An 18341-nucleotide genomic window follows, 5' to 3' on the forward strand; every position below is an offset into this window, starting at 1 on the left:
AAAACCCCAAATGGGATCACAAAAAGTTGGAAACCACTGAAACGACCCAACAATAAACAACAACGGTTTGCAAAACTGTTTACATGTATTGTCTCATTCGATTTGCTTCCTTGGCACAAGGGACGTCTGGCTTTTTGGACCCCTGAGAGGAGAGAGAGAGAGAGAGAGAGAGCGCGCTGGCCTGCTAATCAAGAACTGGATCCAGTATTCTCTCTGCCGAGAACTGAGTGTTCCTGGGCTAGTCACTTAACTTTTTAGTGCCCAGACAACTTTTAAAAACTAATAAGGCACTGACTGTATTGGTATGGATGAGTTCCTAATGAGGAACTCCCTTTACTAAAGAATCCACAGACTAGCTGGTTTTTTTTTTTAGTGTTTCTTCAGAGAGAGCCAACCAAAGCTCATATTTTTAAAGGCTCAAAGACATACTCTCCCTTGCCGAATTCTCTGCCTAAATCCCTGCTTTTTCCTTAGTAATTTTCCCAATTATCTATTTTCTTTCATAGACCTTGAGACCTGATGTGGAATTTGTTGTGCTTCATACATATTTCACAAAGTACACCCTTAGCTAGCACCCAGAGAAGTTTATCTATCAAACCCTGTGGCTAATCCAAAGGGAAGCATGGGAATATAAGGGAGCCTGGACAAATGGGCTATTTTTCTTTTTCTGTACAATGCACCATTATGTACTTTTCTAAAGAGAACAATACAACCAGTGGTGATGGGAAAACCAAAGACAAAAGAGGCTTTTATTAGGATTCCAGCTACATCCTGAAAAGCATTGAATAATGTTACACCTGACCTGATAACAGAGACTTACTCACAGGTCTCCTTTTAACCCAGGGTCCCAGTCCCTTTTATTTTATATTGAGGTTAAATATGTTTTGAAAGAGTTAGATTTGTAAAATGCAACTTTCAGAGTTGCTTCTGAAGCAGCTTTGCGGATCCCATCTTGAAATGTGGATAAAGAGAGGTAGAGGCTCTGTAGCTTTTCTGTTATTTTTTATCTTTTTTTTTCCTGCTTAACTAAGGTACAGATAAAGAAGTAACCCTTAATCCCACACTCCTACCCATAAACAGGAAAGGACATGATATATGCCAGTATTTATGTTTGTTGATCAAGTGATTATTTCTAGTTAACTTTTTGCAGGTTTGGTTCTTGAACTGAAATTGGGGCCTCAAAGTGTCGGAAAGCCTCATAGGGCAAAGGGATGGCAGCCAAATTCATCACTGAATTTGAAAATGTTTCCTTGAATCTCTAGCTCAGTTATCAACTTGGGTAGCAGGCAGCATGGCATGGAGAAACCGTTCCCTCTGAATCTGAAGTCAGAAGACTTAGGTTGAAACCCTGCCTTCACTGTCAGCCTCTCTGTGCCATGGCTCCTCTAATCTGGAAAACATGTTTAGAATAGGTGTTCTCTACGGTCTTGTCCAGCTTTCAAATCCTGTAATTCCTGCCCTCTCTGGGCTTGAGGGAACTCCTTTGTATGATGAGGGGGTTAACCTAGATGACCTTTAAGGTTCTTTCCCAGCTGTATAATTCTGTTTGTTTTTTTTTCATTGTAGTCTTCATCTAAGCTATTTCAAATTAATTCTTCACTTTCCTTGGCTCCTATCACTCAGCTCAGGTCCTCCTTTCCTTTCTCACATCCCTAGGCCTCAAGTGTATTCCTTGCCTTATTTCTTCTTCCTTCAAACCATTCCCCAAATTCCTCTTCCTCTGTGGTCTTTCCTGGATTCAAGTTCCCTTGGAGTACAAAATTCAACTTTTATAATTCCATGTACTACCCTACAGCATTTTTTAAAAAGAGATTTACTTAATGCTTTTTATTCATTTATTGAACTTGGAGTTAGGAGGTCAAACTCCAAGCCTTATTAACTGTGTGACTCTGGGCAAGCAACAGTCAATCAGTCAATAAACATTTATTAAACATATTATTTATTATTAATTAAGCATTTATTATGTGTCAGGCAAGTAGGTGGCGCAGTGGATAGTGTCAAGCCTGATTCCAGGAAGCCTCATCTTCATGAGTTCAAACCCAGCTTCAGATGCTGACTAGCTGTGTGACCCTGTCCGCCTTGTTTCCTCACCTATAAAGTGAGCTGGAGAAGGAAATGGCAAGCCACTCCACAGTCTTTGCCAAGAAAACCCCAAATAGGGTCAGGAAGAGTCAGACATTACTGAAGGAGTAATCAACAATTAGAACAAATGTGTCAGGTACAAATACAAAAAAGAAAGATACTCTCTGCCCTCAGGGAGTTTAGGGAAGACAACTAACAAGAGAAAGCTGAAAAAGGAGGGGAGGAGAAGGTGCACTGTATGGGGACAGGATGGAGAAGTTCAGAGGCTGAGCTGGGCTCTGTCCTTAAATGGAGGTTTTGGAGCTAACAGCTGTAGAGGCAGAAGGTACTGATGTGGTGATCTGATGATAAGATTTCCCAATGATGAGGTTCTTAGGGTCATGATGCACAAGTCCAAAAGGAGTATAACCACAGTGAGAGAGTGAGGAAGTAAGGAGATGACCGGTATGGGCTGTCATAAAAGAGAGTTGGGTTTGAATCCTGCAATTGTTGTTGCCCTTCAATCTCAAAGAGGACCAATGACATCATGAGGGTGAGGTCTTGACTTGCTCCTGAATTGGATTTAAGTGAGGCAGAGCTGTGCAAAGTCGCCAGCCTCATTCTGTCCTCCAGAGCCACTGGAGTCCAGAGGCAGGACAAAAGTGAAGAGAACTGGACACTGCCCAGCCCTGAAATACTTACTATCTATGTAACCTTGGGCATGTAATTTGACCTATTTGACTTTAGTTTCCTCGTCTATAAAACAAGGGGATTTGAGTAGATGACCTCTGAAGTTCTTCCAGCTCTAGGGCTACAATCTGATGATCCATGAAATGAGGGTGGTGGGTGTGAAACAGAGGACCACTGAGGTTCCTCCTTTCCAGCTCTAAATCTAAGATTCAGTTTCCTCTTTCGTAAAATACTATTAATAATGCTAGTACTATCTACCTCACAAGGTGGCTCTGAGGAAAATACTTGATACATTGTAAAATACAATATAAGTACGTTATCTTTTTTTTTTTAAGGCAGTTGGGGTTAAGTGACTTGCCCAGGGTCACACAACCAGTAAGTGTCAAGTATTTGGTCTGAGGCTGGATTTGAACTCAAGTCCTCCTGACTCCAGGGTCAGTGCTCTATTAACTGTACCACCTAGCCCCTTAGTTATCATCTTTAAACATTTTTTCTGCTTTCCAACTATCCTATTAAGATTATGTCCACTAAGTTGAATCTTTACAGTTTAGTGAGTGGTATTATGAAATTTATTTTAAGTGACTGGTTCGTAGACATAAAGTAGAAATATAAGGTCTTAGGCATTTTGAATTAATTTTACTTGATAACCTGAAAGAGAAGACCTGAGCTCTGGTCCTGGCTCTGCCACACTGTGACCTTAAGGAAGTCACCCCTTCAATTCTGAACCTGTTTTCTCATTTAAAAAAGGAAAGAAGTGGGGCAGCTAGGTGGTGCAGTGGATAGAGCACCGACCCTGGAGTCAGGAGGACCTGAGTTCAAATCCAGCCTCAGACACATAACACTTACTAGCTGTGTGACTGTGGGCAAGTCACTTAACTCCACTGCCTAACCGACCCCCCAATAATAATTATTAAATGAAAGGAAAGAGGTGAACTATATGATACTGTAGAATCATTGACTATTAGATCTGAAACCAAAAGTTCACTGCTTGGGACTTTAAAATTTTTATTTCAAAATTAAACATGAAAAAGAAATACTTCTGTAATTACAGCAAAACACAAAAAGAAGACTTTATATGAAACGGTGATTCTCCATTTCATACTGCTTATTTAAAGTACTTAATAAATTCTACACATTATGGTCCTGATTGTGCTTCCTTCCGAACTTCCTTCTTTTCTCTCCTGTGCACTTAAAAATTGTTTCATTGGCCCTCTTTTTGGGCATCAGTATTGCTATTCACCCTCTCCCTCCACATTCTATTTCCAAAGAGAAAGAAAAAAAAATGTAACAAGTAAGCAAAGTCAAACAATACAAATTTACACAGTGGTTATGTTAAAAAAAAAAAAGCATGCCTCTTTTTAAACCTTGAATCCATTACCTCTCTGGGAAGATGTGGGTAACATGTTTCATCACATGACCTCTGGAGCAATGGTTGTTGATTCTGCTAATCAGAATTCTTAAACCTTTCAAAAGTGTTTTTTTCTACACTGTTGCTGTACATGTACAAATTATTTTTCTGCTTCTGCTCCCTTCAACATTCATCAATTCATAATAGTCAGGATTCTCTATAATTGTTTCTTTGGTCATTCCTTATGTTGCAATAATATTCTATTACAAGCCACATTTTGTTCAACCATTGCCCAATTGTGGGACCCTCCTTTCGAGGGTCTTTCTCATGGAGCTGCTGATTTCTCTAACCTGAGGATTGTCACTACTACCCCACATTTCCAATTGGGGACTTCCAAATGGTGCCTCCAGGACCATTTCTAGTCCCTAACCCAGGATTGTCACTACTACCCCACATTTCCAATTGGGGACTTCCAAATGGTGCCTCCAGGACCATTTCTAGTCACTAACCCTCTGTTTTTCCTTTCCTTTTTTTTTGTTTTTTAATCCTTTTTTCAGGATCAGGTAGTTTGTTTTGCTTGTAGCTACTTCTTCCTTGTGGTATTATTATCCCTCTTAATCACCCTTTGTCTATCCCTATTGTTTTCCTGTTAAATTTGATATAATTGAACAGTGAACTGTGTATGCATATTTAACCCTCCTTTGTCCATTTCAAATGAGTTATCAGATGCCCACTACCCTCATCTCTTCTTCCATGTTCGGTATACTCTTCTTTTCATGCACCCCAATTATGAAAAATAGCAAGTTCTACCTACCATTTCTTCCTTCTTTGTATACTAGAATATTCTTTTTATTCTCTTTTCTCTTTCCCCTCTAAAAACCCTTGGTACAGAATTAATCCATCCCTATGTCTTCTGTTTTTTTCTTATTTAATTCCCTCAATACCCTTTGAGGACATTAAGGTTCTGAAGGACACTTGTTTCTTTTTTCAATTATCAGAATATTAGCACTATGACATCATATAGTGTCTTCCAATTGCTCCAATTTCTAGGTTTCTCTTGATTCTTGTGTTTGCATTTTAAGGTTTTCATTCAAATACAGTCTTTTCCTTAAAAAAATGCTTGAAAGTCCTTTGCTCCATTCAAAATTCATTTTCCCTCCTGATGGATGGTACTCAGATTTCAGGGGAAGTTATTCTTGGTTGTATCTTTTGCCTTTTTGAATATACTATTCCAAGATCTTCTCTTGTTGTTAGTAGAAGCTGCCAGGTCTTTTGTGATTCTGACTGTGATTCTTAGGTACTTGAATTCCATCTTTCTGGATGCTTGTAGTATTTTTTTTTTGATGGGGGAATTCTGGATTTTGATTATGACATTCTTAGGACTTTTCCTTTTGGAGTTTCTTTCATGGGTTTATCTGTTGATTCTTTCTATCTTTACCTTACCCTTTGATTCAAATAGGTTTGGACAATTTCTATTTATGATTTTTTGAAATAAAGAGTCTGGGCTTTTTTGCTATGATTTATTTTTAGTCATGGTTTTCAAGGAGTCCAGTGATTTTTAAATGATCTCTTCTTAACCCATTTTTCAGGTCCGTTTTTAAAAATTATCTCAGATATCTTCTATTTTTTTCAATCTTTTAATTTTGTTCTAATATTTCTTCTCTCATGGAATTACTGATTTCATTTTGGCCTTTTTTTCAGTTTTCAGGGAAATCTATTTATTGATCAAGACCAATACTTATCTCTTCTAAGTTCTTTATCCTTCTTCTAATTCTTTGAGTTTTTATTTCATTTTTAAAAATCTCTTCCTTCATTTCTTCAAGTTATTCATGTAGTTGTGGAAAATCTGTTTGGTCCTTTAAGCCTCTTTTTGCAGTCATTATGGAGTTACTCTGTGCAACACTCTTTGACACTGGTCAATATCTTCACTTTACTTATCTTTCCAGCTTTAGCTTCTGAATTGAGACTTTGTGCTAGAGTCAGGCTTCACTCCATGGGGCACTGATTTCCTTCTAAGATCTTATTTGTCCAGGCCCCCGTTGGACCTTTGGGGTTCAGGGTTTTAGATCTTCAAGGCTCTCTATAGTCTCAGTTCAGAATGCTAGGGGCTAGTAGTTGCAAGAGGAGTGTCTCCCCTCCCCCATCTCCAATCCTTTTCTAATGGCACTTGGAGGCTTCAGGGTTGTTTGCCTCTGCTGGCAGTGATTTTGCTGGTGGTCTTCTTTCCTACTGCTTGACAGATAATTGAGCAGATTTTTTTTTTGGCAGTTCTAGGTAGAAGAAGTCTCTTTCTATTGCTTTTCATTGGATTTCTTCAGCAGTATTTGATCTAGGGTAAATTTCAGGTCTTTGTTAAAGTAGATATTAGGACCCAGGCCTCCATTTAGGCAGCCATCTCAGTCAGAAGTCCTCTAAGCATTTTTAAAAAGAATTTTTATTGGTGTCTTTTGCTTTTAAATCAGTTATTTCCTGGGGCAGCTAGGTGGTGCAGTGCTGACCCTGGAGTCTGGAAGACGAGTTAAAATTTGACTTCAGACACTTTTTGTGTGACCCTTGGCAAGTCACTTTACCCTCTTTGTCTCAGTTCCTCATCTATAAAGAAGGAAATGGCAAACTCCTTCAGTATCTTTGCCAAGAAAACCCCAAAATGGGATCACGGAGAGTTGGACACAACTGAAACCACTCAACATTTCCAAATGTCCTCAACTAATGCTCTCCAATAACGAAGGAAAAGTTAAAGAAAACTAAACAGTGACCAAGCCTGATGTAGTATGAAATGTTTTGTGCTTGTCATCTCTCACCTGGTTACCAAAAGAGGAAATGCCATTTATCATCTGCTCCCTGAGCCTGTTTCTTAGTATTAAGCAGAATTCATTTCCCTTTTAGCATTCTTTTCTTCTACATTATTGTACTCATTGTGTATATATTTCTGTTGGTTCTGCTTATTTCCCTATGCATTACTTCATGCAGGTCCTCTCTTGCTTTTCTGAATTGCTCATTTTCTTCATTTCTTATAGTGTAATATTCCACTACATTCATATACCACTGTTTGTTCCGTTATTCCCAATCAATGGGCACTTACTTTGTTTCTAGCTTTTTTTGCTGCCTTAAAACAGTGCTGCTATGAATATTATGGTCTATATGGGACTTTTCTGTTATTGATCGTCTAGGAATATATGCTCAGTAGTGAGATTGCTGGGTTAAAGGGTATGAACAATTTAGTGACTTTTCTTGAATTGTTTCAAATTGGTTTCCAAAACAAGTTTGCAGCAATTTGCAGCTCTACCAAGAGCATATTAGCTCCTGCATCATGACTGTTTTAGTCTCTCAGCATCTTTCTCAATTTACTGGGTTTGAATTGAAACCTCAAAGTTATTTTAATTTGCATTTCTCATAATACCAATTTGGTTGTTGATAATTTTTCAATTCTTTCTTTGAAAACTGTTCCTTTCCTATCCTTTGGCCAATGACTTATTTGTGGAATCTCTAAGGATTTGAATACACTTTCCCATTTAGAGAAGCCATCTGGCATGGTTTTGTTTGTTAAGTAGAATAACAAATTACAGGTATGTTCTGCAGATCTCGGTGGGAATTGCTGAAGGGATGATCGTAGGTTCTTTAGGGCACGGCGAATACAATCACCTCACCGAGAGCTGATGGCTGGCTAGTTCTTTCCCTTCACTCAGGATCAGCAATCCCACGATGGCCGTCTGTCCTTCATGCCATCGGGCTGGAAACGAATGCTCAGCCCTAGTGACCTGAAAACAGAAAGTATGAAAACCTCTCCCTAATAGAAATAATTAGGGATATCCTCGGCTGGTCCCAGCAAAGCTCTGAAATGCTTCTCCCCTAAGAGGTGAAGGTGAGGGCGGGGGAAAGGAGACAACCGAGCCCAGTTTAATCCTGTAATAGGAAACAAATGTTTTCAACCAATTTTTTCACTTTCGGAGTTCGTGGTCTTGGCAGGTGACTTTCTGCGAGAGCAGAGAAAGTTACCCAATGCAGCTAGGAAAGGAGAGTCTCGAGTCAGCCAACGGTTTGAACAGGGGGAAGCCTGGAGCGGTGGACTCTGCTTGGGACTGACTGATCCCTCTTCGGCAGCTCTGACGAGAGAGGGGATGGATGGCACCGGCTGATACAGACAGCTGCCACTCTCCACCACTCCAGGGCCTTGTTTTCTCCACTTAGGGAGTGAGCAGGTGCAAGAGGCTGGGAATATATCTCCCTTCCCCTCCTCTACAGAACTACTGCCTGGTAGGGTGATCTTTTATTTTTATTACAAGTAATCGTTCGTTAATAAATGGAGTCACTGATTAAGGAAAGGGGTGGGATGGATTGGGAGGGAAGTCTCAGAGAGGGCTTTATATCTAAAAAGCAGGAAATCTTTGCTGCTTCATTCCCAGGCAGTAATTTGGCTCATCTCAGAAGTATGTGGGTAATTGCGGGTGGGGAGAGGACTGTGGGGCCAAGGAGGGGAGGAGGGGAGCGGGGCGGGACGGGGAGAAGAGAACTGATTTAGAAAACTCTTCCCGCACCCCCCCCCCGCCCACTTTATAGATGCTGCAACTTGCAGCGGTAAATTACGACTTGCCCAAAAGGAACATGTGACAAACCTGAGGATCTGAATTTAGGTTCTCCTGACCCCAAACCCTGGGCTCTAACTACTGCCCCACATTTCCATTTGGGGGTTTCTAATCCCTAATCCCCTGTACTACCCCAAGTGTTTAGACCCTGATAAAGTGAGGCCTTGAATGCTAGTTATGCTTGCAATAAACCTACAGGACAACACCGAAGTTTTTGAAATCAAGGCCCGCCTTGGGGGTGACAGACATACAGAGGACAGGGAGCAGGAAAAACTCACTATCACTCACTCCCTCTCACACTCCCGCTCTGGCCTCGTGGCCCACTATTGAGCCTTTGGGCGGGGCCTCTAAGGGGCGTGTCCACAGAGGCGTGACCTCCACTTCCGCGGCCTCCAGAGTCGTCTTCTCGTGGTGGGCAAGCTAGCGGGCGTCCGTGCGTGCGCATGCGCCTCAAGGGTTTCCTCTTTTAGTCTCCCCCGCCAGTTATGGCTGCGCCCATGGAATCTCTGAGGAAGAGGAGAGGAGGGGGCGATGCTCCCCAGCCCGAGCTCCTGAAGGCCCCCGGGCGGGAGCCTCCGACCTGTCCGCCCGGTCTCCTGCCGGGCACCTTCTGGCTGACCAGGATAGTGCTCCTGAGGGCCCTGGCTTTCATTTACTGTGAGTCCTAAGCCGGGCCGAGAGGACCCGGAGCCGCCCCCCGCGTCGTCCCCGCCCTCTGAGGCCGCGATCCGCACAGCCCGCCCCGCCGTTGGCTCCTCCCCCTTCCATTCCCGGCCTGGCGCGTCTCTCTCGCCTTGGGAAGAGAGAAGAAAACTCGCCCCACCTTCCACGTGCCCCTGTGGGGCACTCTCCCTTCCCCCACTATCTCCCCCTCCCTCCCCAGCCAAGGGTCCGAGGGCCTGGATCCCGCGCTCCCTGACCTCGGGTCGGGCAGCTCATTAACCAGGGGCAGGCCTCAGTGTTCCTAGCTGTCAAATGGGAGGGTAGGAGATGCTCCGGAAGACCCCTCCTAGCGCTAGCATTCTATCTGGGTGGAATTCAGGGTTCTAGAGCAGGGATTCTTTACCTTTTTGGAGAACCTGACAAAAGCCTTTGGCTGAAGTCCGTGGACCCCTCCTCAAAGCGGTGTTTTTAAATGCGTAAAATAAAACTCATAGGATTACAAAGGGAAACAATTATATTGAAATACATAGTAATAATGACAAGTTAAAGGACCCTCATTACGAATACTTGCCCTAATTCCAAAACAATCTTAGAAATCATTTACTCCAATTTCTTTGCCCTGCCCCTCTGCCCTCTTACAGATGGTAAAATTAAAGTTGAGAAAGTTCCTCAGACTTCAGATATTTTGTTCTTCCCTTCCTCCTCTCCCACTTTTATAGATCAAGCATTTGATGATAAAGGCTTGTGTACTGCTTAAGACTCTGGGTGAAAAGGACTTTGGGGGATATGGGAAAAATACAAATTATAAAGGTGAGGACTTGAATGTGGTATTCTCCTAGGAAGGGAATGAATCTTTGGGGGTAAACCCACCACATTTTTATTCCTCAACTCATTATTTCTGGCTGGAAGAGCCAAAGTACCCCGCTGGAGGGGATCCTTTCTCAGGACCTGGGCATCGCCACCCCATTACCTTCAAAAGATGGGTCTCTATATTTGACAGGTTGGAGAATGGAAAGGGGTCTCTTACACCTGGTAATGTTCTGCCCCTAACTTATATCTGCCTCATAGCTATATCTCTTTTGCTAGCTGTTGCTACAAAGACTTAGAATGTTTGCTAGCACTTTTACTGATATTCATTTTTTCTATTTGTAGGAGTTGGGCAATTTTTTTTTTCCAGAGGTGGAAAATTTGAGAGGTTCAGGGGATTGAAACGACTGACTCAGGACATCCAGGATGGATAGTAGTGAATCAAAGCTTCCTTGTACTGGTTCCCAGAACAATTATTTTTCTCTCTATTTTGCCTTACTGAAACCTGTATATTTCATAGATGGTGTTTCTAAAGAGTTGTTTCTGTATGAGAGGGGTTTAGGATTATGTGAGTCTATGGTGCTCTGATGAATTGCTGCAAGTATTTAATTTCTAATCAAAACAATGTTAAAATCACCTTTCTTGTCCACCAGGTGATCTTTCTAGTTAAACATTTATTTCTGGACTAAATTATGTGGTTGTGTGACCTGGGCTTTTAGGCAGGAGTATCCGAAGTCTATGATATGTATTTAAAAACTATGTAGTTATAATTTATTAAATAGGGCCTATTTCACCAAAAGTAATTACAAAGTCATTGTCATTACTACTAAATGGGTTATCACTGACATTTTTGTCTTGTGGCTAAGTTGACGTCTGCCTAGAGGCCGAAGGAGATCCGAGATTTTAGATAGTTTTTGATATAGAATAGTCTGAAACAGGAAGGCAAATTATATCCAAGTTACACAAATGTTGATCTATACAACCTTGTTTATGAAAGAAAAGAAAAAGACATCATAAGACAACAAAAATTTTATATTGTAATTTAAGACTCTTAAATTTCAAAGTTAAATAGTTGTAAACAAAAATAAACTGTTTCTAGTCATTTATAATGATGGACTCTGGTGCATATTCCTTTAATTGCTGTCATAGATGTGTTGGACTTGGAAAGGACCTTAGAAAGCATGCAGTCCAGTTCCCCATAGTTTATAGATAAAGAAGTTAAGGCCCCCCCCAAAATGAAAATATTTGCCATTGTTTACAAAGTGGGGCCTCCAATCCAGGTCTTCTAGCTCTGATTCTAGTTCTTTTCTCTTCTATACTGTCACCAACTCCTGTGTTACTAAACTGACATCATGCATATATGAACGTTGGCGTGAGGGTTTAAGTCAGCCCTTCACAGAACCCATGATATTTTACTTTACTTTATAATACCCCCAATGGGGTTCTCTGTTCCTTTTCCACACTACTGCATTTTGTTCAGACTTTACATAGCATTCTTTCATTATTTTTGCTTACGTGATACAATATGATGAGTTAAGGAAAAACCTAGAAACTTAAAGTATGGGTGTTTTTTACAATTCAAATCATGTTAAGTACTTCTTTTTGTCTTTGTTGATTTGTTGAAACTGACATTTAAATAACCTTGGTGCTGAGGATACAAAGATGAAAACAGAAAGTCAGTTTGATTTTTGTCTCTCTATCCCTAGTGCCTAGCTCCGTGACTGGCACATAGGTGCTCAATAAATACTTGTTGATTGAATAAGTAAAAAACTTCTCAAAGTAAGCTGTCTGGAAATAACCAATATACTTTACAGAGCTATGAGGAGTGAGTAGGATCATAGATAAGAGAACTGGAGGGGCCTTAGTCCAACTCCTTTATTCTACACATCCTTAGTCCAACTCCTTTATTCTACACATCAGGAAATTAAGGCAGAGGGCTTAAGTAACTTGCCCAAGATCATACAGGTCATAAGGGTCAGAGTTGGGATTTGAATCCTAGTTGCCTGATGCAACCCAGCATTCTTTCTGTTACACATATGCTGTCTCTCAAATGAGGTAATGGGTATGAAATATTTAGAAAAGTATAAAGCTATGTACAAATGTAAGGATATTGGAACTGAAGGAATCTTAGTGATCCTTCCAATCATAAATCTTTGATCATTTTACAGAGTTTCAAATGGGCCAGGGTAGAAGGTCACTATTAAGTAGTGGACTAGTAAGTCAGCTAGTGAATGGCAGAACCAGGACTCAGACCCAGGTTTTCTCACTTCTTCCACAGTACCATCATTAATTGTACTTGCAAAAAATTGAAAATAGAAAACAGTCTCAATAATATTGTCTATTCCTCACAAACGCCTTTCTTTTCTATTTCCTAATCATATTATCATGGATTTATAGCTGGAAGGGACCTCGCAGATCATTTAATCAGATCCCTTCAATTTACAAATGAAGAAACTGAGGTCCAGGAAGGCAGTGATTTGCCCAAGGCAATGAAGATTAGTAAGTTGCAAAACTAAGATTTCACCTGGAATCTTCTCACTTTAAATTCAGGGCTCTTTCCACTTGTCCTTTGCTATACATGTCATTTCTTTCTCTTTTCATGATTGTGTTCTCATTTTGCTATTTGGCACTTATGTTTTTCATCCTTTTATTTTGAGCATTCCTTTTTATGCCTATGTATGTATATTGATATATGTATGAATGGATAAGGATATAGATAGTCAAGATTGTCACTGAGTCTTGATTTGACTCTTAATTGATTTCTGTACTTAAGGTTTTCTTCCCTATCACTGTCCTGCCTAGTAAACTTCTGTGGCTCCCTGCTACTATAAATTTCTCTGTTTGTCATTTAAAGCCTGTCCCACCTGGCTTCAACCTTGTTTTACGGTTTTTTTATACATTGCTCTCTGTCATGAGCTCTTCATGAAGTTCAGCCATTGAGACCTTAATGTTCCTCACTCAGGAGATACAGCTTTTTCACCTTTACACAGGTTGTCCCCCCTGCCTGGAAGGCTTATCCTCCTCCCTCAGCTCTGAAGCAACAAATGAGGCTGTTCTTGATCCTTAGGCTCCAGGCGTCCTCATTTGCCCAAATGCCTAGAAGTGGTGAAACTGTGAAGCACCATATAAGTGCCCATCATTGTTATTACTCTTCTCTTTTATCATCACTAGAAGTGGCTGCCTTTAGTCACACAGCAAGTCCAGGAAGTACCATCAAACTCTGGAAGAATGGCAGGAGATTGACAGGAATTTGTCGAGAGACAGACAGTGGTGGCAGCTTATGTAGTAGCACCAGGGCCCTTGTTCTTGCTCTGCACAAAAGTAGACACTTCCTTCTGAATTAGCTGGACCTTTTAAATTCACAAAACATTTGTTTCTCCACTTCATTAAATTCTTCTTGGGGAATGTTAATTATGCCTTTTTCAAATTTTGCTGATAATTTTCTTGAATACTAAGCTAAGGGCAATTGATTCTGATAGTCATTTACTACAACTTGTCCTTTAATGTGATTTTCAAGTAACAGAAGCAGTGTGTGTAGCCTGTAATTCAGTGGTTGGACTTAATAAGTCTTCTCATTCTATTGTGGTAGGAATTGGGAGAGGGAGAAGGAGCAGCTTAGATTATTTCATCAGCTGATGAAGCCATGACTTTTCACTTTAGGGATTTGGTTGGAATCTAGGTTTGATTGACTGACCAAACACCTGACAGTGCCAGTCCAGTTCAGGGACAAGCTTCTGGTAGCAGAGTGTTAGGAAAAGTACATTCCCATCACAGAACCCCTGAACTTCTTGACTGTTTTGGTGCCATGAACCTCCTATTCTTTGCCACTCCTCCCTATTACTCTGAAACTTGCCCCAAAACTGATTTGGAAGAGAACATCTACTTACATTAAAAAACCATTAGTAACGTTCGCAGAAATTTTATGTTTGATTTGTACTTGGGAAGTAACTAAAGACAGACTTGTTGACATGTTTGTTTCCCCTCCACTTAAAGAAGTAAAAAAGCTTCAGGAGACAAGATATTGTGCTATTGTAATCTTAGCAGCAGATTTTGGCACCATGCAATAATACCACCCCCAGACTGAGTTTACCTCAGGTCTAGTACTGGTTTAAGTTCCAACAACGGATATTTTTTCATTCCTTCAGTTTTCTTGTGCAGATTGTTAAGCAGATCACTTTAGAGTAACCACTGAAGACACCCTGTAGTGCTCATTCTAAGCTATATGTGATTAGCACAGCATCATTACTAAAGCTGAGCATCTGGAGGACCTCATCATTTATAGAGAATTTTTCTTCTATGGGGGAGTATAGAAAGAATAAACTTTTTTTTTTTGTCTTACGTATCTTCACGGAATAGGGATTTTGAAGGACAGGACTGAATTGGCCATTCTTTTCCTTCTTCCTTAAGTACCTACAAGGATTTTTCTACCTTTCTAAAATCCATTGAATTATGATTCTAATTTTAAAAAAGACTTATGCACACATAATATGTTGTGAATAATTTGTGCTTATGAGGGAAATGAGTGGCAAGAAAATCCAAAACAGATTACTGTGGGCAATTAAAAAACAAAACAAAAACCAAAAACAACTTTTTCCTGTCACATCTATAAAAGAAAGTTGAACATCAGTAGTCTTTTGTGCTGATTCCAAATATGGCTTTAGATTCTTACTTGCTGTTTTAGAAATTTTTTAATTAAACAAAATTTTGCTTCTTTAATTCACCTAAAATGTATCTACTGATAATTTCTGTTGTATTTCACCTATGAAAATTATTTCCTCAATGTCTAACAGTCATCAGCGAGCGTGTTTGGATTCCACTTGTCCTGGTATTACTTTTCCATTGTGGATATTTCACAATGGAAGTGTTCTACAAACTCATTAATGATATTGCACAAGTTTTCCATTTAGAAGTGTAAATGTGAATACAAGAAACAAATCTTGCATGATATGTTATATTTTATATATATATATATATATATATATGTACATATTATATGTAGTTTTTTGAAAAAGCATTGCTATTTCTTGGTAATTTTTTTTTATTCCAGATTTTTGGTTACTTAAAAAAATTATTTCTTTGTAGCTTCTTGAATTTCAGTTAACTTCTTCAAAATGTTTTTCTTTATCACTCCCCATAGTTGAGAACCCTCAAATATTCCATTTTTGGTTTTTGCCTCAGTGATTCTTGCAAATTTATTTTTTGGTAAATCTGCCCCCATTTTGATTTGTCACCTTGGAGTCTTTCCTTAAAACAAGTTTATTGTGTAATGATGCTAAATTTTTTTCTGTGCTAGCTTACCACATTTTTCTTTTATGAAATCTGTTCTTTCCTTTAAAATCAATGTTTTTTAATATGGTGGGTTTATTTTATGATTCTGCTGTACCATTAAATAAATATGTGTGGTAATCCTGGTAAAAGAGCAGTCACTTTCAGATCCCCACAGATAAGACAAGAATACCTCTTGTATTTAATACATTTCAAGAGAAGTTTCGAGTTTTGAACATATTTTGGTGCCCATTGTAGGGGATTCTAGGATTTTAGTACAAAAGTTGAAAGTTCAGCTTGATTTTTGGATAAGACGTTAAAAAGATCAGTTAGGTCTGCTTGAGTTATTAAGTGAGTATCTGAAAATAGAAAAATCTCTTCAGAAAGGGGATTGCAGCCTTTCTGGAGGACTCTTCCTTTGTCATACTGACTGTCATCATTACAGTGTGATTCAGAAAGTTTAAGTTATCTAAATTCCAAGTTTCTGGTGGTTTCAGTATGGTGTAAAACTTTTCACTGTATAAAGCAGATCTTATAGCTGATGGTAGATTTTGTTATTGCATAGTGTATTTAGACTTTAAGATTATCTCTGATATGTTTGTTCAGCAAAAATAGCAATTCATTAAATGATCTTTTTGTGTTCTCCAGATTATAGGAACTACATATGATGAGATCATATGTCCAACCAGTCATTAGCCTAAAACAAGTGATACAGTGCAAATGAAGGGCTCAGGCCTTATTCTAATCACCTATTTTGTAACCTAAATAAAGTTGTAAAGTTCTTTAATTAGAGGAGTAAAATTTTGTCTTTGAAATTTAAGTTAGCTCACTGCATATATAACAAAAGCTATTAAGATGATTGACATACACATAAACCATACTGAGAATTTAAGTAACATATACCAATATCAACAAAATACACAACACTTGAGAAAACAAGATTAGAAATGATAATTATATTTACCAGGTGAAACCTGGCACACAACTGACAGAGCAATCTGCTACATGTTGAGAGTTTTATTGCGTAACAGAACATATGTGAACATGTTCTATCCTGTCTTATTATTCAGCACATAAGCTGGGAATTCATTCAGCATGTAAAAACAAGCCAAATAGTGACTTCTCACTACTTCCACCCAATCTCATCCAAACCACCTTTTTTACTACCTCATTTTGTGTGATTTGTATCAAAATTCCTGTACCATTCAAGAGTGGATGATAAAAATACCATTTCTATTTTTGAATTCATCCAAAAAATAGATAGATAAAATACCAATAAATTTCTATATGATGCATCTATGTAATTCTTTTAATTCAAGGCCCTATTTAAAGTCAACTAGTAATATTATTCCTATATAAGTATGTAATGTATTTTTTTCTGAGAAACTAAATGTTACAAAAATTATGTAATCTCATAGTTTCTTAGGAATGACCAGGAGAGGGGGGGTAGAGGTGGTAGGGAGAGAAAGAGAGAGACAGTGTGTGTGTGCATGTGTGCATGCATGCGTGTGTGTAAAAGAGTAATAGCCCAGTCACTGCCATCTTCTACTCTCCAGGAAGGTAGAAATCAAAGTATCCCTTGGAAACATTTTATAGAAGAGGAAATAGAAGAACACCAGAAAAATGTGAGTCAGTTAAGGCCATTCAGAGTTAAGATCGAAAATATATCAGGTTCTTATTTCTAATGTAGTGTTCTGTCATATCTTCTAATATAGTGTATCACCTGTCATATAGTGCTCTATAGCTTCACTAATATCAGGAACTCAGAGGCTATCTAGGCTTCTAAGCCATGTCTGAGTAATAATTTCCTTTGTAACATAGCCAACAAGTGGCTGTCCATTCTTGGCTTATAGCCTTCTGGTGAGGGAGGAACATACTACACTCCCAAGCAGTAACTCAACATTTCTGTAAGAGTTTGAACTGGGCCACAGACACTCAGGACAGCTTGTGTTGCAGGGATTTATTTAAATGAGAATGTCATGGAATGTCCCATTCCGTGTTTCCAAGGGATACTTTGATTTCTACCTTCCTGGAGAGTAGAAGATGGCAGTGACGGGGCTATTACTCTTTTACACACACGCATGCATGCACACATGCACACACACACTGTCTCTCTTTCTCTCCCTACCACCTCTACCCCCCCTCTTTCTCTGGAACTGCTCTGTATCTGTTACAATCAGATATTTGCGTTTTAGGAATATAATGTTCTTTTAGGGGCTCAGGATAGGTAGTCCCATCCCAGAATGGGAAGGTAATGGTTAGCTTATTTTCACTGGCGTCTTAGTTTCTCACCTACCAGATACATTACACAAAAGACACTCATGGGTAGCAAACAAACACTTGTCAAAGTAAGAAATACAACTATAAGGTGAAATTGGGGGAGGGGGAGGGAAACTTATACAGAATAGGCAATAGAACATATGAGAGCCCAGAAGTTTTTGACTTGTTGAATGAGATGAAAGCTCAGCCAAGGAAAAAATAGTACTACCTGGAAAGTTTGTTCTTAGTCTTTGTGGTTCCAAGCACAGGAACTCAAGGAATGTGGTGGTGGGGTCAGATTTTTCCATGTGCTTAGAGCTCTGGAAAGGTCACCTATATGTCATTCAAAGTCCACGCTTTACCTCCCCCGCTATCTCTTAAATTCTCTCAGTTTGAAGTGTCTTTCTACATACACATCATAAAGTGTGTGTATGTATATGCGTATGCATATGTTTGCCACTTCCTCCATTTCCCCCTCTACCATAAAAGCTCTTTCCTGCTCACATCTCTTATGTGAGAAAATTTTCCCCTTTCTACCTCTCCTTCCCTGTTGTCCCAGCGTATTCCTCTTTCTCACCCATTCATTTCCTTTGAGATCATCCCAACATAATTGACTCACACCTGTGCACTCTGTCTATGTAGACTGCTTCTAATTGCTCCAGTAA

General features: G+C 39.5%; 1 protein-coding gene across 1 annotated transcript in view; it reads left to right on the forward strand.

The window, feature by feature from the left end:
* Positions 1 to 9124: 9124 nt before the first annotated feature.
* Positions 9125 to 18341, forward strand: part of LMF1 (lipase maturation factor 1) — a 729514-nt gene continuing 720297 nt past the window's right edge. Inside the window, exon 1 of the mRNA XM_021006793.2 lies at positions 9125 to 9339. Within this exon, the coding sequence (XP_020862452.1) occupies positions 9168 to 9339 (172 nt within the window). The 5' untranslated portion in view covers positions 9125 to 9167. The remainder of the gene's footprint in view (positions 9340 to 18341) is intronic.

Source organism: Phascolarctos cinereus, unplaced genomic scaffold, assembly GCF_003287225.1.
Source record: "Phascolarctos cinereus isolate Bilbo 61053 unplaced genomic scaffold, phaCin_HiC Scaffold_4;HRSCAF=312, whole genome shotgun sequence".
Taxonomy (NCBI): Eukaryota; Metazoa; Chordata; class Mammalia; order Diprotodontia; family Phascolarctidae; genus Phascolarctos; species Phascolarctos cinereus.